At 37.1% G+C, this 24,404-nt stretch overlaps 1 protein-coding gene across 1 annotated transcript in view; it reads left to right on the plus strand.

Annotated features, from left to right (window-relative positions):
• Positions 1 to 24,404, plus strand: part of DGLUCY (D-glutamate cyclase) — a 52,157-nt gene that overhangs the window by 5,946 nt on the left and 21,807 nt on the right. Inside the window, exons 2-7 of the mRNA XM_041398034.1 lie at positions 12,818 to 12,891; positions 16,192 to 16,303; positions 19,074 to 19,227; positions 19,912 to 20,110; positions 21,716 to 21,866; positions 23,314 to 23,436. Of these exons, the coding sequence (XP_041253968.1) occupies positions 16,201 to 16,303; positions 19,074 to 19,227; positions 19,912 to 20,110; positions 21,716 to 21,866; positions 23,314 to 23,436 (730 nt within the window). The 5' untranslated portion in view covers positions 12,818 to 12,891; positions 16,192 to 16,200. The remainder of the gene's footprint in view (positions 1 to 12,817; positions 12,892 to 16,191; positions 16,304 to 19,073; positions 19,228 to 19,911; positions 20,111 to 21,715; positions 21,867 to 23,313; positions 23,437 to 24,404) is intronic.

Raw genomic sequence — 24,404 nt, forward strand, 5'->3', positions numbered from 1 at the left:
AGTGTTTGCTGTGACAGTCTTTGAAGAGGATGTCAAACTCCAGTTGGTCAGAAGCCATTTTACACTCCTTTTGTAAAATTCCTTGGGATTTACATTTTCTCTGAAGTGTTAAAGACTTCTGTGCAAATAAGTGCCCCATTAAGCAATTTTCCTTTGGCTGTCATTTATTAAGCCTGGCTAAGAGTGATGTTTGGCATCCTCCTTCTTACAACGTGTCACATTCAAGCTTACTTTTCTGACTGCTTCTTAATGTATTGATGGGGAGCATAACAGCAATGCAGATTACTGACATTGTAAATAACTCCATTAAGTCTGGGGTATTTCAACTCCCTCACCCCTGAGCATTTTTGAGCTTTAATAAAGATTTGTACTAGTAACACATCTCTCTCCATTTTTAAAAGAACACATTCCTATTCAACCAGATTTTATTCCAGACCCAGCACTGATTACAGAAACTGTTGTTAATTATTTGCTTCCCATTCAGCTCAGTGTAGCCTTCCTGCAGCTCTAGTGAGATGCATCTTCAAATTGGAAGTCAGATGAGGCAAATGCCACAGATTCTTAGAATTACTTGTAATATGCAGAGAAGTTAGTGTATGACTTTGATTAAATCGCTTCTCTGAGTAACCATCTTGCTTTAATCCCAGCCAAGCACAACCACCTGCTCACTCACTGCTCCACCAGCAGGTTCAGGGAGAGAATTGAGAAAGTAAAAGCTGGAAAACTCATGGGTTGAGATAAAGGCAGTTTAATAGAGAAAGCAGAAGCCACACACAGGAGCAAAGCAAAACAAGCAATTAATTCACTGCCTCCCATGGGCAGGCAGGTGTTCAGCCATCTCCAGGAGAGCAGACCCCCATCACAAGTATTGGTGACTTGGGAAGATGAAATGTGTCCCCACTTTCTCCTTCTTTCACCCATGTTATATACTGAACATGATGCCATATGGTGTGGGATATCCCTTTATTCACTTTGTGTCACTTGTCCTGTCTGTGTCTCCCCCCAGCACATGCACTTCTCATTTCCTTGCCAGGGTGACAGTAGGAAGAGCAAAAAAGGCCTTTGCTTTGTGCAAGCCCTGCTCAGCAATAACAAAAACATCTCTGTTTTCACCACTGTGTTCAGTCAAATCCAAAACACAGCCCCATACCAGCCACTGTGAAGAAAATTAACTCTACCCCAGCCAAACCCAGTTGTAAGGCCCCAAACAACTCTCTCGATGAGACTTTTAACAGGGCTTACAGCTGTTCACGTACTTTGAGTTAGATTCACGGGAGAAATACGGACAAGATAGTCTCAAGAGATCAACAAAGAAAACTTTACTGGCAACTCTAGAAAATCAAAGAACTTTGACAAAAGGTTTATAAAAACATTCAGTCAACATAAATCATTTGTCAAAGCATTAATTTTACCCATTCAACTTAGCAAACTCAAAGCCCATTCAATTTTAAGTTACTCAGAATTAACAAGAGGGAATCAGAAAAAAGAGAGAAAAGATACTGAAGATATTGAAAAGAACAAATATAGCTACCAACTCCTGGGTTCCAGCAGCATTCAACTAATAGAAATTCCAAGAGGAAGAAGGTCAAGACATTCTTGTCTCGTTTTTGGCCTTAAATACCCCTTGGCCTTCCTGGGCCCTTTCCCCAGGTGGGACTTGGGTCGTTTGGCCACTCAGGAGCTGGGTTGGGAGCTCCAGGGGCAGCTGTGGAGTGTTGTCTCCAGTGTGTTGGGGATTGGTGGCTGCTGCAGGGCTGGGATACAGGCCCAGGGGGGTGTGTGGGGCAGGGTACTGCCTCAGCAGGGAAAGGCCTGACCTGCCTCTTCCACACACAAGTGAAGGGTTTTGAGCCAGCAACGCTTCTAGTCTCTCACACTGGCACAGAAACATGTATCTGTAATGTGGTGTGGCCAAGAATTTGGTTTTGGCAGTAGTGAGTTGTGAGATGCTTGCCATTATTTTCCTGCTTCTTTAGATAACAAGTTGATTAAACTGTTCCGCTGTGTGACAGTATTTTTCTTTAGAAAACTGTGATTAGTGGAGGTACTGGTTTGGTTTATGCATAAGATAAAATAATTACTTTTGGATAACAAGTACCAAAACAACAGAACTATAAATCATTTGAGTTTGGACTGGAACCCACTGCAGGTCCTGAACACTATCCTTTGATGGATATGTAAGGAGGAGATGGAGAGGATTTCTGAGGAAATCATCAGAGCCTCACTGCTTTGACAAACAGCAAGTGTTAATCCCTTATTTAAACTTGTGTCTCACAGCAGACCATACCCATGTTTTCTGTAGCCTTTTATGTACCCTTTCAGACTTTGGATATGCCATGCAAAAGTAATCATGCCTCCTCTAAGAAAGCAGTTGCCTAATCTTTCCAGTGCCTCTCTTTGTCTGCAGAAGTAAATGCCTTCACACCACCCACACACCCCAGGAGAGCAGCCTTCCCCCCACTCTCTGTCTCTGCTACGGTAGCAGTGACATCCATATACCTTCAATTACAGAGTTAAGGATGTTGTTGTCACAGCTGAAGGTGACGTTAAGTGTCTCTCACATCATCACTTGTCTCTTCCTATTGTTGCTTTTACCCCTCTATGTTGAAGCTTCACAGTGCATCCTCTTAGGTTTTTGAAGCTTTGGACTACAATTTAATCTGGCCTTATGGATTTGGTTGTTCTATTTGGTTTAGTAGACTTTATTCCTGTTGGAATTCTTAAATGTGACTAATACAGAAGTCATATACTCTTATTAAACAAGAGCCTTTTCTAGAATAACCATAAAACCAAAACATTTAAAGTAAGTCTGCCTATCAATTTTATTAATAATCATACCATCCTTTGTTTGTAGAATATTAATTGCTAATTCTCGTCTATTCACTTTGGAGAAACTTATCTCTTGTCTTTCCTGATTATTTGCTTGTCTTACATCTACCTATTAACTCAACATATTAATGCAATAAATATTCCAGCCATCAAATTACCCCCAATATTCATAAGTTGTTTCAAAGTAGCAATGAATGTATTCTAATTTATTATAAAAAGATCTAATGAATTGATTCTAAATGTTATTTTATAGGTGGTATCAAGGCTATTTTCAGCAAAAGTTTCAATCCCTACTTGAAAACATACAGCTTTACCAACAGGACAAGTGTTCAGTGCAGATAAGAGAATACATCACCATGCAGTAATACTGAAGAGCCCTCGCTATAGCTGGGCAAGATACAGACTTCATGCTCAGCAAGATGCAGACTCAGAATAAACAGCTGCCCCCCAAAATTTCTTATTAATGTGCTATGATGAAAGCCCTTAGAAGACAACTGTAAACTGGGAAAATGACTTTTTCACTGAAGCTGATAAATAACATAAAGGTCAAAAACTACCTGTCCATCAGAAGTATGTGTCCATCGGGTACAAAATCAGCCATCTATAAGTGTGATATCTTCTCAATTCTTGCTTATTTTTAAGAAAGACATTTGAGGTGCTTGACTTCTGCAGAGCTCTTGAATCCAAGGTCACTGAAGTTAGATGCATTTCTGTTAATATTCTTAGCTATTTTTAATATACATAGTTTATATTCTAAACAATGTCCACTTAATGCACTTTATTACACATATTTTCTTTTGTACACTTAGTAATGGTGGAAGAGTCACATACTGATCATTCTGTTCTTTGAATTATAGGTTACGCATTTTGGACTTTTATTCTGTTAAATTATTCAGTCTTGAAATAAATGCTTAATTGGGAACAGTTTGCTTTATGTGACCAACCATGGAATGAATATGTATATTCATATATAATGCATCTATATTTTTATAAACATATATATATATACATATACTTTTTTTTCTGCCTAGATTTTGAAACCAAGTAGAGATCACAATATTGTGTAATATTATCCAAACTAAAGCTGGATCTACTCAGAATATTTGCTTTTTAAACTTTCCACTAAATAGGGGAGGGGTGGGGAGAGAACCGTGTTTGTTGTTTGATGCCAGGACACCAATTTGTTTATTTTTATTTATGGTTTCATATTCTTTTATATGCCTGCTGGTAAACTTCTGGTATCTTTGGTGTCTAGCAAGAAAGTCTCACTTTGTTCCAGTCTTATAATCAGCTTCAGTGAGCTTGCATTACTTCTGACAATTTTCCCATGGACACAATGATTGTATATCTCATATATCTGCAGTTTGAAGTGCTTAATAGATTTAAAATCAGCCTTATATAGCAAGCTTTCTATGTCAAACTCAGCTAATTTATAAAGACGAGTATTATGAGAATAGAAAAGAAATTTCCATTAGGGAAATCTGTCAGTAGAGAATGGAGTTTGAAAGTCATTAGGTACCATCATCTCTTCAAATGTTTTAGTAGTAGTAACTATTTTTTTTAATAGCAGTCTCCTACTGCTACATCAGTGTGACTGGAAATCACAGCAGTTGCTAGTAACTGATGCCTGTTCGTCTTCCTTTTGACTGATTAAAATCTTCTCTTTTCAGTCTGTAATGAGAAACACCTTGGTCCTGTATTCAAATCATAATGTTCTTCTATCTTTTCATATTATTAAAAATACTTCCTGGTATTAGGATACAGCAATATATGATAAAATACACCTTGCTCTATATGATTTTGGTTTGGTTATATTTCCAAGTAGCTGAACAATTATCCATTCTGTAGGTTTTTTTTTTTTTCTCTCCAGAAATGCTGTTCCTGTCTATACTCCATCTTCAAAATTCCAGGTGGTCCCAAAAATGTGTCTTTATACTAACTATGTTAAAAGAGAAGCTACCTAATTAAGTCTAGGCTTGAACCAAACTCATTGCTCCCTTTCCCCCACAATCAAAATCACACACATTTGACTAATCTTTTGAAGACAAACCCCACAGCTTTTCAGAGTTGTTTTTCAAATGTGAATGCTTTATTTTAATTGTACATTTAGACTTGGAGGACGTTAATGCAAGCTGCCGAGTGCTTTTAATTTGTCTTGTCTTTTGTCACTGCATATACTGTGTTGTCTGACCCTCCTTTGGGAGGAGATACTGCTGAAAATTGCCGGAAGACTCATGTATGATGCTTGTCGCAAGAAGAAATATATTTATGGAATTAGGATCAAAGGGATGCCTGTGTTTGTAGATTGCATTCTAATACAAAGACAGTTTTGTTACTTTTAAATATATTGGCTTTGAAAGTGCAATCCTAATGAATCCATATGAAATGCTGCAAGCTGCAGTTATATGGGATAAAGTCCACTTGGATATCAGATTTTATATTAACTTCTACAAACAAAGAAGTGTCCCTTAGGTCCAAAGTTTCTGAACCAGAGGTCATGAAGTGCTGGAAGGATAAACCAGCTAAGTTTATGAATGTTTTCTCTGCTTTTGAGCTCCTCCTTAGGGTATGAGTTATTGATCACTATCAAAGTCAGGATACTGGGCTAGATGTAGCTTTAATTCTATCTTCTGAAGAATATTGTCTTAATAATATTTTGAATTATCTGGTCTTTATATATAAATTAACTGTACCTTGAAACTATTCAGTCTCTATGATGTAATGCCAATTGAAAATCCATTTCAGAGGAGGAGGAAGATTCAACCAGATCAAAAACTAATGCTCAAACAAACCAAGAGTCTTTTCTCATTTAAAAATAAAATAAACCAAACTTAGCACACTCCCCATAGTTAGGATATATAATAAGATATGTGAAAAAGTGTCCAAGAACAAAACTGGACTCTTTAAAAGAGCCTCTTAAATAGGAATATCAGAGAATGGTTTGGGTTGGAAGGGACCTGGAAAATCATCTAGTTCCAATCCCTCTTCCATGGGCAGGGACACCTTCCACTAGGCCAAGTTTCTCAAAGTCCCTTTCAAACTGACCTTGAGCACTTCCAGAGATGGGCAGCCTGGGTCAATACTTCACCACCCTCTCAGGAAATAATTTCTTCTCAATATCTAACCTAACCCTACCTTCTTTCAGTTTAAAGATAAAACCCCTTGTCCTATGAAATTCCAAATGTGGGATATGGAATTTAAGGTATGTTATTACAATTTCCTATCTGCATGTATACAGAAACCAGGAAAAAGGATCAATTGTTGCTAAGCAGACAAAAACAGAGCTAAACCTTATTTCTGAACTGGTTCATAATTACTAGTTATAACTTATATCAAGGTTGTTCGCTTGTTTCATGTAAGTGTTTATAAAAAGCAAGTGTATTGCATATATATTTTTCTGTATGCTTACTTTTCTGTCATGTCTTTCTTTATGTAGCTCTGCATATAGGATATGGCTTGTATGCAAACATGTATGCAGCTGAAGTACAATACAGCAAATTGTTTAACACCTTAAAAGTTTAACACTTCATCTGTCCATGGGCTCAACAGGACCAATTATCTGCTTACTTATGTTTATAGAAGTACTAGAGGTTTGAGTCCTTAAGCTGTAAGCTCTGTGGTAAGGTTTTAGGCATATTTACATCTACCATATCTGGGAACAAAACTCTAAAAGAAAATAACAGTAGTAAAAGCTTAAACTTCTGTGCTGCTTCTATACAAAACATAGGCTCAATTTTTGAATTAGAGCGCACCAAGATACCAATCAGCAATAGCTGATTTATATATTTAAAATATAAAATGAGGTGATAGAAGTGTAAAACATTTTCAGCCCTTACCTTCATATTCTTTGGTAATGAAAATCAAAATTATGACATCAGCATCCCTTTTAAGCCAGCTAACTGATGCTGCAGCATTATGAGTCATCTCTTTTAACACCAAACTGCTTTTTAAAAAAAAAAATTAATGGTGAGAAAAGGTTTGAGGGTGATATGTGTACAGATCTGACTCTATTCATGGAACATAGTAAAAGCAGTAAAAGTTCAGTATTAACTCTATGAGCTAGAAAGGTAGCTGCAATTTTTCAGCCTATTGAGCTCTTTGCTCATACTGCTCATGAACACAGTGGTTTGAGATGTTCAGTCTGCCTGCTGTAACTGCGCTGGACACAGTGGTGGATTGTACATAATTGTGTAAGGCACTGAATAGCTACAGAGTGAGAGCATTTAGTCAACCGAGACCTGATCTAATCTGTCACCAGGAACTTAGATGTGAAGTTCTTCACATGGCCTGTGCTGGGACCAGCAGCAGAGCAGAGCTCCTGAGCTGCTCCCTTGTTGCATTTGTCACTGTAGCTGTCACACTCCCTTGCACTTGCTGCACAACCATGGTGCTGCTGCCACCAATGGTGATGTCCCCAAGGGTGCCATGACAGAGTGACTGCATCAGGACCACCCAATGCTGTGGGGTCAGGCTGCCCAGCACAGTTCCTTAAGGGCCTTAAGAACACAATACTTCAGTTCAAGCCCACCTTTCTGCTATGCAGTAGGCACTATGGCAGCCTCTACCAATGGCATAACATTCTCTGCTTTGCCAAGGGTTGCTGTGGTGGATGAGGACAGTTGCCCAGTGTAGTTACATCAAATACTGGTCTTGAATGACTGTTTTGAGTTCAAAAATGGTGAGAGCAACACTCTTCAGCGCCAATGCACCGCTTGCAGAAGGTCTCTTCTCATGGTCATCATGGTTGCCACTTGCCTATAAAATTAGTTAATTCCTGGTTCCTGAGGATGACTGGACAATCAGGTCAGTGTAGCTTGATTGAACTGCCACATCATCCAGGTCTTCCATCAGTCACATTACTGCACAGCTGAGGTCTTCAAAGGTTCACATGCTGTAGAGTTTCATACTTTCTCTGTATAGGCAGGGGAAGAAGAGTTAGGAATGATGTCAAGATCTTAATTTGATTCAGGAGCTTTGACTGTTCAGAATTCATTCTACACGTTCTTGTTCACAAGTTCAGGGATGGTGACGATTATCATTGATTATTTATGGAGTCTGTGATGAAGTCTACCAAATAAGTACATACCATCTGTGATTTTCAGAGCTTGGGCATCTTCACTAGTGACAAGGCAGCACTCTCTTCGCCAAAAGGACTGTGGTATTGTCAGCCTTAGAGTATATGTCTAATTACTAATAGCACTGCTTGTTGCTATTCCTTCTCATTGTCCTGCTGTACTAAGTGTTGGTGAAACACACCCTGAGCTCATGCAGATAGAGAACAGATGTGTCTGCAGGTGCCTGGCTGCACCAAACAGACCACTGAGAGCAGTTTCCCAATCATCATGACAACTATAGTCACAACATAATACCACAGTTGTCAGGTATGCATTAATGAAGGCATAGTAATGCAGCCATAATTTGTCTGTAACTTGGAATCCTTCAGGTTAGAATGGATGCTGCAGAACAGAGCTGCCCAGGTATCCTTGATGCAAATTAACATTTATTATGGGTGTTCAGTGTGGGTGCTCCAAAACAAAATAGCAGTCCAAATGCATACCATTTGCTATCACATAGTACAGTTGCTAACAGCAGTTTATCTATACTTACTCCGGAAAGTTGCAGTGCGGTATTCTTGGAGATCCTGCCACAGACTCATCTGATCATTCATATAGCACTACTTAAGCTTGGAGGTTCATCAGGGAAATGACGCTCTGTCCTTTTGAGCTGTTCCCAGGTACTTCTTGGTCTAGGAGTTGAAGGAAGCAGTGGAACAATGAAAGTTAATGTCTCTTCATCACAGGTATATGTGGAGATGGAGATATTTGTTCTTGGAAGTTTGGAGAGGTACAATTCACAGTTCCCCACACACGGCCTGCAGAGACATCCACATCTCAAGGACACTAACTTTGTATAAACACAATGGCTGGAATCATTTTAGTGACCATCGCTGAGGAGAATTGCTTGGTGAGCAGTGGTGGGTGCAGTGACAGCACCTGCTGGCAGATGTGAACAAAAAAGGAATGGCATAATCCTGGAGGAAGCCTGAAAGACCTGGCAGCAAGAGCATGGCGTGTTTTTTGAGAGCATGGTTCTATTTTTATGATGTGTAGGCAGCAGAACATCACTTGCCTGCTTACCTTCAGATGGAATTCCTTGGTAGGAATGAGCACCCCATCAGCCCTGTGACCATGCATGATGTGACTGGGTGTAACTAGGTGGTGACATATGTTCTTATCAAAACAAGCACCTGTGGCTGCTGCCTTGCCAACAAAGCAGTACAAGTCATTGTACTTTGTCCTATGGACTTCCACTTTTTTTCCTTCTGAATAAGACTGGAAAGAAAAATTTCCCTCACTTTAGGAGTTTTTGTCCAGCCAATGCCCATCACCTTTGCTGTGTGCAGTGTTAGCTGGCCAGGGCTGCCACAGGGGCTTGGGAGAGGCTGGCACTGGTGGTCTGCAGCAAGGTCCCCCTGCATTCTTGTGCTGTCTTGGTGCCAGAAGAAGCCAAGATAGAGAAATAGTATCTGGACCCAGCCCAAAGAATTGTGGAGCAACTCTTAAAATCTGTAGCTCAGCATAGATTGGGAAACAGTATTTAAATACCATCCTCGTGCCTTCATGATTTTTTCAATTTCTTGAAGTCGAATAAGCAACTCTTGTCATCTTGTATGAAGACAAGCTTTGGTGGATCATTTGCAGTCTCTTCTTGCTACTGGTGAGTATTCCTGTCAGCAAAGTCCAAGGCATGAATGTAGCAGTTTTAAATCTTGATGAATTTCAATTTCTTAGTCTCCTCTTAGGTGTATACAGCATCTGCCAAAGGTGCATGAAAGTGAGGTGGCTGTTCTAAAACTTGTTGGTCATGTGTATTTGTAAGGTGATGAGGCGGGAATGTGGGTATTAGGATATGACCCAAGGGGTTGGAAGGCTGTGTGAAGTCACAAGGGCTCATCCTTTGCAGGATAAAAAAGCCCGAACAACTGGGATCTTGCATGGGTTGTGCCCATGCAAGGGCAGGGCCTGATGTGAACTATTCTCTAGTCTCTGCCCGTATTTCTCCACCTGAGAAACAATTTGTTTTGTCCCAGAGCAGAAGCTGAGTGTAAAGTTATACCATTGTAGTGGTTGCAGCAGCATAGGTGCTGTCTGAAATGGCTGCTTTGAAACTGGTAATTGCTTTCTGTTACTTGTTCTTAATACACTGAGAGAAACTAGATGTTGTGTACCTTTTTTGCAAATAAACGAGATTGCATCAAAGACATACTGATCCTATCAATCTCTCGTCCTGACATAATCTGCAGGATCTCAAGTATAGGCTGGCTGCTTTAAGTAGCAGACAGAACACTAATGGAAGCTAATTTAAATTTCTATTTGCAGCCCTCATTTAGAGGTGCATAACCTTCAAACACAAATACCCTATATTTCAAATGTAACGTTAAATAATATGAACTACTGTCTGAAAATATACAACACACTCCCCTTTTGGAATGATGCACAAAGATCTTCTGTGCTTTGAAATGATTCATATCAGATGGGAAATAAAAGGATCATTAATTGATTCTTCAAATAAAAGATCACAAGTGTAACTGAGAGATCCTGTTGGAAAATCAAATGGACTAAATTTTCAGAGAAGCTTGTGCTTTTCACAGAAGTCTGCTGGCAGAATTTCAAATCAGCTTGATGATTAAACAGCAGGTCATTTAAAGTGTGTTTATGTTAACAAGCCTCTGTAACCATATTCATACTAGGGCAAGGCAAAGTACACAAAGTGTTTGTTAGATTATAATTAGATTAGATTACTTTCCATTATGTATTGGTAAAGGCAGCCCATGGGCTGGCTCATGTTTCAGGTTACTCTGCTGTTCCTGTTCGTGCAGCAGTAGCTCTGGGTAAGGTATCTGCATGGCAATATCTAAAAGCCCTGCCCAGCAGTTTTAAGTAGTGACCCTTGCACTTTTTTGGCCCATGATCCCATACATGCCACCACCCATTCTTATTATCAAACTTTAAACTGAAAATAGGACAAAAGTGATATGAGCAATGCAAGGTTATATTTCATAAGAGTCTTTGGGCTCCTTGCAAGCAAGTCTCTAGATTATGCTGCATTAAACTATATTCTTATTAGTCTATCAGTGTCACTGAAGAAACAGACCTGTAATTCATAACACCAGAAATTGGTGTTAACTACTTTGCAGTGTTCAAACCTGTTTATTACCCTTACCACCCATACTTTTTGCAGGCTGTGTATTCTCATGTGTTCCATTTTTGAAACCACAGAAATGCTATTTTTTTAGTTCTATTTCATTAATTCACTTGATATGTGTGAAGGCAAAGTAGTCACACTGACACTTCTGAAGAATGTTTTAATCCTTTGTTATTACATAATTTCTTGATTTGTTTTTATATACTGTGGTTTAGCACAGCAGTATGGACCCACCCACTGCATCTCTCTGTACTTAAATCTCTCTAATCTCTCTGACACTTATATGACATTTTTCCATTTTCTTGGATAATGAATAATTTACAGTGTGGGCCTGTAAAGAATCTGTGTTCGTATTTAAATATCTGCAAAATCTACAGATTCACTTTTTCATTTTGAAAGCTCTAAGGTAATAGAAAATGTTTAATGTACAGGTCTTCCTTCTTTTTCCATAAAGAGCTTTTGTTCTGCAGATTGCAAAAACACTTTATAAACTGTAACTTGTAAGATATATGACTTTTTAAGGTGGTTGGTTATTCCACTGTCAGAAATTAAGAATGAAATAGAAAAACTATGCTTAAGCCAATCCTGTGTGTAATATTAAAAGGGATATATAGATATATATTCACCTATGAGTATAGGTGGGGTCAGAGGAGTCTAAATCTTACAAGTCTGGGAAAACATTTTTGAATTTACTGTGTATTATGAGTTCTGATGTTAAACTGTTTTGTCCCACACTAGGAATAGAAAAAGCTCATTTAAGATTAAAAATTGAGGTGTCAAGGTACAACTGAGAGATACATCAACTATATGAATTTTAAAGATCCAGTGAGAGGAGAGAAGGCATTTAAACTCCCATATTGCCAGAGGATGCAGTCAGACAAACCAAGGAAGCAAGTGCTACAAAGGTCAGCCCAGCTTGGAGTTACAGAGATTGAGGTCTGAGCTCAGAGAGGAAAAGATGCAGAGATAAAGGCACACTGTAGGCAAAGAGGAAGAAAACAAGGAATAGCCTGGAAGATGCAAAGAGGCTGCTCTGTCTATGCAAGTAGTCTGAAACACAGGCAATCTCTTTTTAAAATCTTGTCTGGAACTACATTTTTCTTGCTTCATGTCTTCCTCTCAACATGCTTTTTTCCTTGCATGAGTTGTGGAGTTTGGGGGAAGTAGAGCATATTCTTTGCAATCTGTTACAAATATGAAGCTTAGAATCAGTCCCATTCCAGTCATCTCGGGAAAGATCAGCACAGCATTGCACTCAGTCACCTGAATTCAACTAGTGTTCTGAGAACAGCATGTAGAAATGGTTAATGACTTAGAGCTTCATATGGCAACCAGGGATCAATATTTACCATCCAAATATGGCTTTCTTGGAAATTGTTATTGTCTTGGTAATGAGATATTTTGAAAATCATCTGGGCTAAATTAATCAGATAGTGGTAACTGCTTAATTCCACTGAAGTGGTACTGCATGAGTATTTACTGAATGAAGATGTCAACTAACAATTTTATATTACTTATTAAAGCCAGACCCACAATCTGTTTAGAACTTTTACCAAAATTGTGCTGTACTTTTGCCAAACTGTACTTCCTGACTGCCACTATGATGCAAAGAGAGGGTTTTTTTCTTGAATATTTATATGTATCTTTATAATATAATGTAATTTCAATACAATATTGTTTCTTACAAATTGATTCATTGTTCTGAACTACTGATCTGGTATAAGCTAAGCTGTTATCACTGCCTGATCACACAGCTCCCTACATCCTTTTGATCTCTTTCCAGCTTTGAAGTTTCATCTTCCTTGTCAAGATCTGGAAGTGCAGCTCAGGATGTTTGTGCCCACAAATCAGTAGTAGGTAAGTGCCATCTTAATGTCTCAGAGAGCAATGTATTTTAATACTTATCCATTTAAATTCAGTGTGTAAAACTCAAGCTACACATGAAATACACTGAACCTTCATGAAAACTCTAAAAGGCAAATTGTTTATTGTGCTTCTAATGTGGAAGCAGATGTTTAAGAAAATGTTCCTCAAGAACGAACTTGATGCTTCAGTGCTGTGAAGCTTTACTATATTGGTTGTTGGTGTTGAAAGTCAGGAAGTCTGATGTGAGCAGCATGACTTAGAACAAGGTCTTTTTTCAGACTGGGTGCTTTAAGTATGAAATTTGTCATTATGTAGCCAGTCAATTACCTGATTTTCAAATGCTGTTTACACAGGATTCTATCTGGTCTGCTTTAGTTGTTCATTCCATTAAAGACACACTGGAAAGCCAGATCTTAGAAGCTTTTTGGGGGCACAACACATAGGATGCCTTCGGGCACAGCATCTTACAAGCTCTGTCAGCCTCTCAAGGCCTTTTTAACACCCTGCATGTTGTCTTGTGTCATGATCCAATACACCCCCATGAGATAACTGATACTATCTTTATCTGAAACTATCTCAGAACAAAGTAAAGGAATTAAGAAACCTCTGCCAAGGCACAGATCCTGCTAACTGATTAACCAGTGTCCCAAACTGTTTACTTAGAGTGCTGCTTGAGACCCCTATGAAGTCAATCTATACACTTTATTAGGCATCCTGATGGAAAAAAAAAAAAAAAAAAAAAGGAAGGGATGATTTAAGGTCCTAATTACCTCCATACTTTTCCCCAGTCATTCCAAACATGCCATGGTCATGATAGCTCCAAGGATTTTTCAGGAAGTTCTAGAAATAGTTGGGGAATTTAAACCTCACTATGCCTCTTAGCTTAGAGAAATAGCATCCTGCATTTGCAACTATTTGTGGGCAAGTCATGTAGCAAAAGCTGGGTTTTACTGTGAGCATCTCACTGATTTTATTGCCTATCCAAATTTAGTAATTAATAAAAAAAATAAAAGCACAATCTATTACAGATATTGTAGAGCAAATACAGTGATTTAAAGTTAAAATTCAGAACATTAATCAAATTTAATTTTTCCTGTTACTATAGCAAATCTCCACAGGAATGTGGGTCTTGTCTCACTGTGCTTATACAAAGTTAATGTGTAAATTATTCACTTTCTAATCAGTCATCATCAATAGTGTATGTTTATTCACAAGTAGGAACAAGAGGCCCAAGTGCTTCTGTATGGGATCTACAGCTGACATTCCAGCATTACTGATATTCATAGTCCTGTAGCTTGTTAGCCACTTGCTGTCATGTGAACCAAAAACTTTTAGGGACCTAAATGTTTGCTGACCAAATCTCCTAGGTACTTTCATTTCTGCTGCTGGGCACACACTTTATGAGAGGACGATCAGGCTTTCCCAACATCAGAACAGGGCATTTGTGACAAAATACTTAGCTAAAGACAGGTTTTGTTCCAGACTAATTTTCTGAAATTCAGACTGTCTTTCAAGTCCAAGTAAACTAGTAGTTCATTAGTAGCAAGCCATCAATCCTGCAGATGATTTAGATGGTTTTAAAGATCCTTGGAAATAAAGAAAAATTATCTGAAAGAATCTAATAAACACATCTGGAATATTTTATTAGGATCATTGTATTTAGTTTGAAATCTCTTGAATTAATCATTCCAGACTGGTGTTAGAAATTCTTACAGTAAGAATAGGGTATCTTAAATTGATACTTATAGGCCTGAATTAGTGATCAGCGACATCTCTATATCCAACTTCTTGTTATCTCTTAAGTGTGTTTTTGGAATTGTTCATGATTTTGTAATGAAGACTATTTTTGTACAGCATACAGAGTGATAATGTAAAAGCAGCAAAGAAGAGCTAGAAAGTAGTAAGTTGGAGTTCAGAAAAATACTGTTTTCTTTTGGCTGACAATGTTATATAAAGATTTCAGAATTAAGAATAGAGACAAAGTTTACTTTAAATTTCAGTGCACCCAACTTAACCTTTCAGAGCTCTGCAAATTCTGGGAAACATTTTGGACAGACTAGGATAAAAGTAACATTTCAGTCACAATATATCACTGCTCTTCAAGTTAATTACAAAATGATTGGTCACAGGTATAAATTTTCACACTATTCCACTCCACTCTCCAGTTGTGAGAGTAAAACTTTGTACTATCATAGTTACAGAACAAAAACTGCCGACCTTTAACAGAAAAGTTAACTTTTGCTAGAAGGGTGTAACATCTCATTACATATTAATTTAGTAACTATTAATTTAGTAACTCTTTTAAAAAGAGCAGCCCAACATCTCTCATACTTATTACTTCTTTTGAATGATATCAATAATGGCTTGTTCTGAATTAAAGAAAAACTTGGAGGTTGGTAATTTAATTGGAGGATAATTCAGTTTCTTCACCTAAAAGTAACCAAGGTTAAAATCATATGCAGCCAAGTTACTATTTTAGCCAGACTTAACTCTTACTTTTTTCTAATAGTGATGTAATAAATCCTTTTTAGTTGTTAGTAGTTGAGGTTGAGAGAAAAGCTTTGTGTGAACTTTGTCTGAATTGCAGAAAAATTACATTTTAAATCTTCAAAAGAAGTAAAAAGAGGTAGATATTGATTGTAATTAGGAAACTTATTTCTGTACCTACTCCAGATTGTGTGACAAGTGATTTAAACCTCTCTATGTGTGCTTTCCCAGTGGAAGAATAGCCACAGGAATATTCACTTCTGCATAATTCATATTTGAAAACCATAATACATGTGAAATGTATTACAGTGACTCTTTCTGAATATAGTTCTCTCTTTACCATAAGGTTGCCTTGCTAATTGCCTAAAAGTATTTTGATCAGAGGAGTAATATTATAGATTATGACCTGGTAGGTTAATCCACTTGTGCTTTTGCAATTTCAAAGTTACAATGACTTTTGGAAAACTGAATACTCTAGAAAATTAATATTTATCAGGGAGGAAATAAATGTTTCTTACATTATAAGGCCATAAAATTTTGTGTTTTATCCCAAATATTAAAGTTCATGTCTCCAGCTTTGTTGAAAGATTCAGTTTGCATATAGTCATAGAATGTCAGTAAAATAACCCTTTGAATTTGATCTCCCTTTTGAGCTACAACTTAGAATTTCCCAGTGATAATAACTTTGGTGGAACACAAGGAGGAAATGTAAGCTAAGTTCTCCAGAAAATCAGAATTTCAAATGGGGGAGGTGGGGGGGAGAAGGCACTTTGTATTTGAATTTATAATTATCTTTCTATTAAGGATGAAAAGATGCTTTTGACAGGAGGGTTGAATTCTCTCCTTCCCCATGTGCTAAGAAGAATAATTCGATGCAATAGACTCAGTATTAGTAATATTTCTGGAATGGCAGAAGGTAAGTAAACCTAACAGCTTTCTGTGCAAAGTGATTCTATTTTAGATTCATAACTATGTGGTTTTGGTTTGTAAAGGATTGAAGAAATATCAAAAGCACCAAAGTAAAACAGAAGAAAATGTTATGTTCTTTGGTGTTTTTGAAATCATATTATAAGCACCTGACTCTGTTTTGTAAATCGTAAAGATCTATCAGAGGAAATACACCATCCTACCTGAGTAATGCACATAGACTTTGTTTTCAGTGTTTGCAGAGCATCCCTAGCTTCCATTTGAGAAATGATGGATGTAGAAATTATTTTTTAGATCTTTAACCAAATCTGTGTTTTCTTGCATGTTATTATCACATTTGTAAGATGTTCTTCACTATATTCTTCACAGAGACCTTGCTTTACTTAGCACATTAGATATGCTTTGGGGAAGAATTAGAGACATATTGTTACAGGAGTGGTTTTCTGCTTCATTTTTTGCAGAAGGTGAAGATTATTGGGTCAGCAAGGCTGGGAATTATAAGGGGGAGTGAAAAATTAGTTTCATACTCAGATAACTGAATGCATTCTGGAAAATTGATTTCTGTCTTGCCTTTCATAGCTAAACTTTTACAGAAGCAGAGAAGTCTGCCATTGTTCTGATCAACTTTTAAAAATAACGTAAACAAAAATACAATGGCAAATAGCTGATTAACAAAGCTGTGTATACAATAGTAGCACTACTATAAAATATGTTAAAGGTCATGTTTTAGAACTGTAGTGAGCCTTGAAATTGTGGGGTTTTTTTCTATCAGTTCCTAAGTTGAAAAATACTAATGGAAGATATTTTATAATGTTAATAATTTGCAGTTTGCCCCAGCCAAATTTTTGAAATGAATTTATTGCTGCAGTAGTTTTAAATGTATTAATTCTAACATTTTTAGAAGTATTGTTGACATATAAAACAAGTTGATGAACAAACAGTTTCATTATACAAAAAGAACCATTGTAACAAATTGTCTTACGTTGTTGTTAACCAATGCTTTCTTACTGTCTTCATTGTCATTCACCATAGGAGTTAAAAGTTCTTTCTAAACTTCTCTGAACTTGGACATGAGTGTGTTGAATTACTGCCTGGGTTGGTCAACACATCCAGCTCCACTACATTGCTTGTGAATACATTCATAATGATGGCTCCATAATGCAAGTGAATCCATCAGGAGATATGAGTTGTATACAAAAAGAAAAGTTAGCTATCAGGAGGAGCAATAAAGTTCTCAAAGTGTTATAATGAAGCTTCCTGAGTTTATCGAGTATTTGCCTGGAAATTCAGCCTCTCATCTATAACTAGTATATGAAATTCACTGTTGTCAGTTGAATGTCCTGACTAAACCCATAATTTTAAGAACTCATTAATATAACCAGTAAAGCAGAAAGTGGATTTCTCAGGGATAGCAGGGAATGAAATTGAGGGGTAACCGAACTTAATGTTTTATTCAGTGGTTAATGTAGTATGTTTATTTAGCAAAAATATTTTTCTGTATTTAGCAAGAATCTCATTCTGTATTTAGTAACTTTTGCTAGTAATAAAATGAATTTTTGTGCTGACTACTCCCAAGAGAGCAGTTTGTGGACAAATTCAGTATGCAAATGCATGGTTACCTCAGCCTTTGCTTTGCATTTTTCCATCAGGAATAGAATTCTCTTTGGATTTCTTTGTTAGCTTTAGTCAAGAGTAAGATCTGGCTTATTTTCTACAGCCTTTGAAGGCAGCTCATTGATTTCAACTAAATTATTGCCTCTTTGATAACAGACTACTGCAGTATTTAAGAAAGTGAGTGCTTCTGTGCAGCCTCCTACTCGCCTGCCTGATATCAGACAGTAATAACTCTTCAAGAGAGAAGCAGTACAGCATTTAGGGATTATTAATTGCTGGGTTTATACACCCCAGATCAGTTGTACTCCAGATTTCCCCCCATTATTTGAACAGTTGATATTTCCATGCAGGAAAGTTTAAATGGCATTGGTATTAACTGCTACTGTTAAGAAAATAAATTTTTTGCTCAATGGGACCTTTCTTCAGTGGTATTCATTGCAGAAATCTTAATGTTTTTAGAAGCTATTTCATAGTAGTAGTCAAGAACCTTTTAAATCAAAGTTGTTTCCAAGTGAAGAAAGTGTAGCAGTTCTGTTTTAGTTTGGTTTTTCTCTAAGCAGAAGTTAAATCAGAACTTTAATTAGAAATTACTGAGATTCAGTGGACAGTCAAAAGTTTATTCCTGAGCTGTAATCATATCTCTTTAATTGCAGCCCATATTAAAATTCCCTAGCCAAGAAATTTTAAAGAATGTGCTATGAACATCAAGATACCAGGAGCTTACTTTTGGATTGATTTATATCTTAGTGTGGCAAAAAATAATTGTGAAAGTGTGGTATGATAGCATTTCTTTGTCTCTGAGTTAACATTTGCAAATAAAGCATATTCCTGTATGCTAATGTCCCCAGTTAGAAAGGAAATTATGTTTATATATAAATGAACAGCTTAATTATGGTGTCTTCATGTTCTGCTACTACCCATGTCTGCCAACTGTTTTACCTGTGAATGACTTCACATATAGAGTAGGCCTAGCTATGATTTTTAAAGCATTTCAAGAAGTTTGGTCTAATTACGGAGTTCTGAATCAAAATTTTCCTTGAGGTAATTCTTATAAACCGTCTAAAGAAATTAATACAGAAAAGTTATTGTTTCACAAACAAAAAGCTGAATTAATAACCAGCCATTCCTACCTTCCACAATTTAAGGTTATAAACAGGCCAGTGTTGTGATTTTGCACAAGTCCCTGGCTGATGACTTTGAGAAGTTCTGCCATGCAAACAATGGACCCCTGCCACTGCTGTACAGAAGTCAACCAGGTGACTGGAAATGTCCTTCCCTGAGTAGTGATTCTGATATCAGGTAACTACAGACCAACTCTGCTGACCAATATTCTGAAGTGAATGCTGGTGGTGATTAGAAGAATTTGAGGAAACAGCCTGGAAGATTTTGAACAATGTTCTTTTCTTGGAGTTATACCTTTGAGTGAAATCCATGTGTTAAACATAAACAGCCTGATTATCTTGTTCTTGAGCCACATGTTATGATATATGTCAGTATTACAAGTTATTTCTCTAATCCAAAGGTGAAATTTTGTGTAAATTTTAAATATTTTGCAGTCTGAGCCTGCAGAATTCAATAATAGGGTTTTATATTTGTTTTGTTTACTAAACATGGCCATTGTGTGTGCATGATACTTGTAGAGTCTCTGAAATTTGAAATAGGTACTCCTGTGGTAAGCACTAGAAACAAGGTTTAAACCAGCTCCCTAATTTTTGAAAGCCTGAGACAAGATATGCATGAGGGGCCTTTACCTATAAAACCTAAAAAATCTCAAACTCTAACATTCTGTCTGCCAGCTTGGTTTTGTGCAGAATAAGATGTTCTGTGGGTTTTGCCTGTGTTTGTTTCGTTATTAGTCAGAAAGAACAAAATGGATAAAGCAGGCTGCATCATGTGGTTTCACACTGGGTTTATGTCAATTCAACCAATTCACCTTGTTTTTAAAAAATGTGACAAAGCTGTGATAACTTCTTATTTCACTAGAACTGACTGCCTACAGTACAGAAAATATGAGCATGGAGCTTGTACTGGATCACTGAAAAGCCTTAAGGAGTATTCTGAACAACTCAAGGACATGGTGACTTTTTATTTAGGCTGCAGCTTCTCTTTTGAAAAAGCAGTCCAAAACGCTGGCATTCCTATCAGAAACGTCGAGCAAAAATGTAATGTAAGCATGTACAAAGTAAGTATGTGTATACACACATAATCTTTGTTGTAATTTTGCCTGTGACTTGTGTCCATATTCAGATTAGGTGCATATACTAATTGTTCAAATCAGAACTTTTTTTCTCTACCTACACAGTAACTTAAGGCATATGCTACTGCTGAGCACATGAAAATATAGGGTAAAATATTCCCAGCCTCAGTTCAGTGTAAGGCCAATCTCCTTTTTTATTCCTTTTTCATGACAAAGCTTTCCCTGTTTCCTGTGGCAGCCATTTCTTGTGGGCTCTGTTCTGGTTTGCCCTCTCTGTTTCACTCAGTGATCCATGCACTGTTCTGATCATGTCTTTACGTGTGTCCTGCTCTTCATGCCACCTCCTGTTTGCAGCTGGTGTATTCCTTTTATAAACCATGACAATAGTGGCTTCTTCTGCATGACAGCCATGTTGTGGATTTTTCCTGTGGCAGTAGAGCCTTTAAACTGCACTTTTACTGCAAACCCAGGCCTCTGAGCCAGAAGATGTTCCCAAAGACTTGAGGTGTCTACCATAGCACTGAAAATTATGACTGTGCTCAAAAAGTTTGTGGTGTACATTTTGATGATAACAGAGTCTTAGAATAATTCTGGCTCCAGTAAATAACCCCCTTAATACTAAGAACATTGAAGTATGCATCTGCATGCCTATTTCATTTAGTTCAGATGCTGTGCTACTGGAGAAATGTTATTGTTGTTTTCAGTGTTATTGTTACACAATCTATGCTATGCTCCTGATCAAAATGAAGGTGCAAGCATATCTCATTCGTGAGTCCTTCTACAAAGCTTAAAGACAAAAAAATACAACTATGTATCTGCTTCTAGAATTTCAGGATTAGGAAAATTTTATAGTTTATAGCACATTAATGCTGTGAAGAACTGCACAGTGTGTTTCTTCAGTGACAGGTGTGATTATTATTACCATTATAAAGGCTTTAAATGAACGTTTTCTTGACAGCTCTAGCTCTCTGGATGTCTTGTTTATGTTCAACTGCAACTCAGAAATCTGACATTTTTTCCTAAAAAGCTGACCTGCTTTCTTTCTAAATAGAAAAGGTGCCTTAGCCTCCCAGTTGGTGAGGATGATGAATTCCATAGAGCCTTTGTAGAGGCATGAACTATTTGTATGTATGGAAGTGTCGTACAGCTTCTGTACAAGAGGATACTGCCATCAGCAGTTGCTGACTCTGTTACAGGGCACTGTATTCAACTACAGCAGGTAGAGTCAGTCTGAGTAGATTTGTAGGTGTGCCATAATTTTGTATTAGCTTTTTCACCTTGTGTAGGGAGAACACACCATTGTTTTTTAGACAATATTCAGCATACTGAGCTCATCTTGCTGTGTGCACCAAAACAAGGAACGCATTAAGTTAAAAATTTTAGTGATCTATATGATGGAGCTGAATTATGGAATCTTAAAGGAAAAAATACAGGATCCCAAGAATTTTTTTCAAAAGGATTTAAAATAAGTGTTAGAATGCAGCCTTTCTAAATTCAAGTGCAGCACAAAGATTTAGTTTTTATTTATTCTGACATTTTAGAAGTATTGTTCAATATTCCTACTAACACTGGATTCTTTGGAACTGGCAGACATCTGTGCCTTGCTACAGCGTTTCTATGTTTCACTGCAACTTAGTAGTCACAATGAGACCTATTCCTGAAAGCAAGCTGGGAGCAGCTGTGGTAGCAACGTCTGAATTAAAAGAAGCCCATGGAGCACCAGTTCACATCGGTGACCCTGGTCAGTGCTTCTCATTTCTCATTCTGCATGCACCTGACTGTGTATACAACTGAAGGGGGAAAGCATGGGAGGTGGTAGGAGTGAAATACCTGCACCACTCAATCTCTTCTAATTCTTTCTAATGGTCACAAACCTGAATATAAAAGGAAAAAGGAAGGAAGGAAAAAAAAAAAAAAAAAAAGAAAAAAAAAAAAAAAGAAGGTTTTGAGTGAGCTGAACACAGATTTCTTAGATAAAAGATAGCTGTCGGATATAGATAAGTTATCTAGCAGGGTGGTTTTGGTAAAAAGTGTAATCACATTTTTCTGAAATATGTGCAGTTTCATTTATATGTGAGTACTTTCTTGCTGTCAGAGATTCCAGTGACAGGATAGCAATGACTGACAGCATGGGGAGAAGTATATGTGGAGGCATTTTGTGCCTTAGTGGTTGAATGTGAAAGTAAATACTGCATTATTTTAAAAAAACACTGAAATAGCATACAATGAGACAACTTAAGACAAAATGAATAGAAATATGACAAGTTTTTTTTTTTACATCTAGTTTGAACAAAAATGAAAAAAAAATAGAGGAGGTTGTTTGAAAAAGAACAAAACCAAACAAACACCTGTAATATGAAGATAGATTGCAATAATTTCCCCCTGCTGTCATAAGTTTGGTAATCATGGGCTACATACACAGAAGGATCACATTGCAGGGCATGGAAGAAGATGTCATTGGTGAACACAACATTCCAGTAATGTACTTGAGTAACATATCTGAGTACTTAAGCCTGACAAACTAGTAATAAGTCTTTACAAAAAAGCAAATTAACATATATACAGATTATATAAACTAATTTCAGAAAAGAGAGTGGTATATTAAAGCATCTGAAGAATTTAAAACCAAAGGAAGACAGCAAGTGCTTAGAATGACCCAGATTACTACAAGTAGGTGTTAGAATAAAGCAAAAGACAATTTAATGAAAGGCGGCTAAGAGTGAGATGTATTTATCTAAGACAGAGTGGAAAAGAGAGATTGATCATTTCTCTAGCTAAAGAATGTAGGAAGTTAACACAGTAGAAAATGTGTTCTAGAAAGAACTCATTTTGCATTGCAATCATTTATTCTTGTTTGCCAGTGCCATGAATAGAATTCTTCTGTTGATCCAGAAGATTTATGTTATCTTGGAAACTCAGCATAGATTTCTAAACTGCATTTTGTTGCAGAAATAAGGTAAATACATTTTTACTGGTGTTATTGAGTACAAAAAAAGGGAAATCAAGTCAATTCAGGCTCTGAGGATGTGCACTAAAAAGGCAAACTAAATGTTCCACTTTAGGGGGACTTGACACTCTTGAACTCTTAACTCAGTGTCATTGAATGATGTTTGGGGTCTGCACCCCCAACTTTGCAGTATTACTGCTTAATCAGAATTGCTCATGATTTCAATTTTGATCTATTCCAGGTCTGCTGGGAATACAAGATCTTTCTAAACCAGACTATGGAGATCCAGTTCACTTTCACCCTGGTGACATTCCAGTGTTTTGGGCCTCAGGAGTGACAGGAGTAGAAGCAATTATCAACAGCCGTATGTGCTGCTTAGAGACTCTCTTTAAATTATCCCTCAATCTCTTTTCTCTCTCTCTCTCTCTGTTTTATTTTACTTTTTTTTAAAGGATACTGAATTGGCTGATTAGCAGGCTTGATTTTAGGGGAAGATAAAAAACACCAAACACCCCAAACAACAAAAAGCCTTTGGCAGGAGAGTTTTTGTTGTGAAATACATGTCTACTTTAAAGAAAATTCTTACTGAAATTTCACCACTTTTGTGTTTTTTAAATGTTTAAATCTACAGCTCTGGCAACATCAAAACATCTTTTTTAGCATTATAAAAAACAAGAAGTTTAAAGGCATTAATTTTTAAGCTCCTTCCTTTTAAAACATTATTTTGTACTACATTGAAGTAAAGCAATAAGAAAGGCAAAAAAAGGAAAAAAAATAAAGGAATAAAAAGAGAGAAGCCAGAAATCTTTCCAAAATGTTGTCAAGAGCTAGCAAATTGATTGACATGGAAAAGGGTTCTGAAGTGTCTCATGGAGAATGTTGAGCTTTTAGTTTTCTCCAAAATTAAGTAAATGTGACATACTTTACATAAGTGAAACTTTTTCTTCTGTACAGTTTTTCTGCACTGTGTGAAGTCATTTATATACTTCTCTAAGTCACTAGTGTGAAATGAAATACTGTATTTTCATTCTTACTGAAAAAGAATCCGAAAAATCATAGGCAATATATTTGGGAGACCCCTGGGAGGCTATGTGCTTTGTCCTTTTCTCCTTGCAGGCTCCTTGTGGTTTCTTATAGATGTTTATCTGAACTTCTCTCAACACCTGCTCTAATATGTTCAGCTCTAAGAGTCTTCTTGCTTTCTTACATAGATTCTCTTTTCTCCGGTCCCAAATCCATGCTGAAAATCCTACTCTTTGCTGGCTTCTTCAGCAAGCCTATTTTCATCTTCCTCATGCATCCTTGTTGTAGGGAAAAGAAAGGGAAAATTTG

Source organism: Onychostruthus taczanowskii, unplaced genomic scaffold (assembly GCF_017590055.1).
Source record: "Onychostruthus taczanowskii isolate IOZ18803 unplaced genomic scaffold, ASM1759005v1 scaffold1, whole genome shotgun sequence".
Classification (NCBI taxonomy): Eukaryota; Metazoa; Chordata; class Aves; order Passeriformes; family Passeridae; genus Onychostruthus; species Onychostruthus taczanowskii.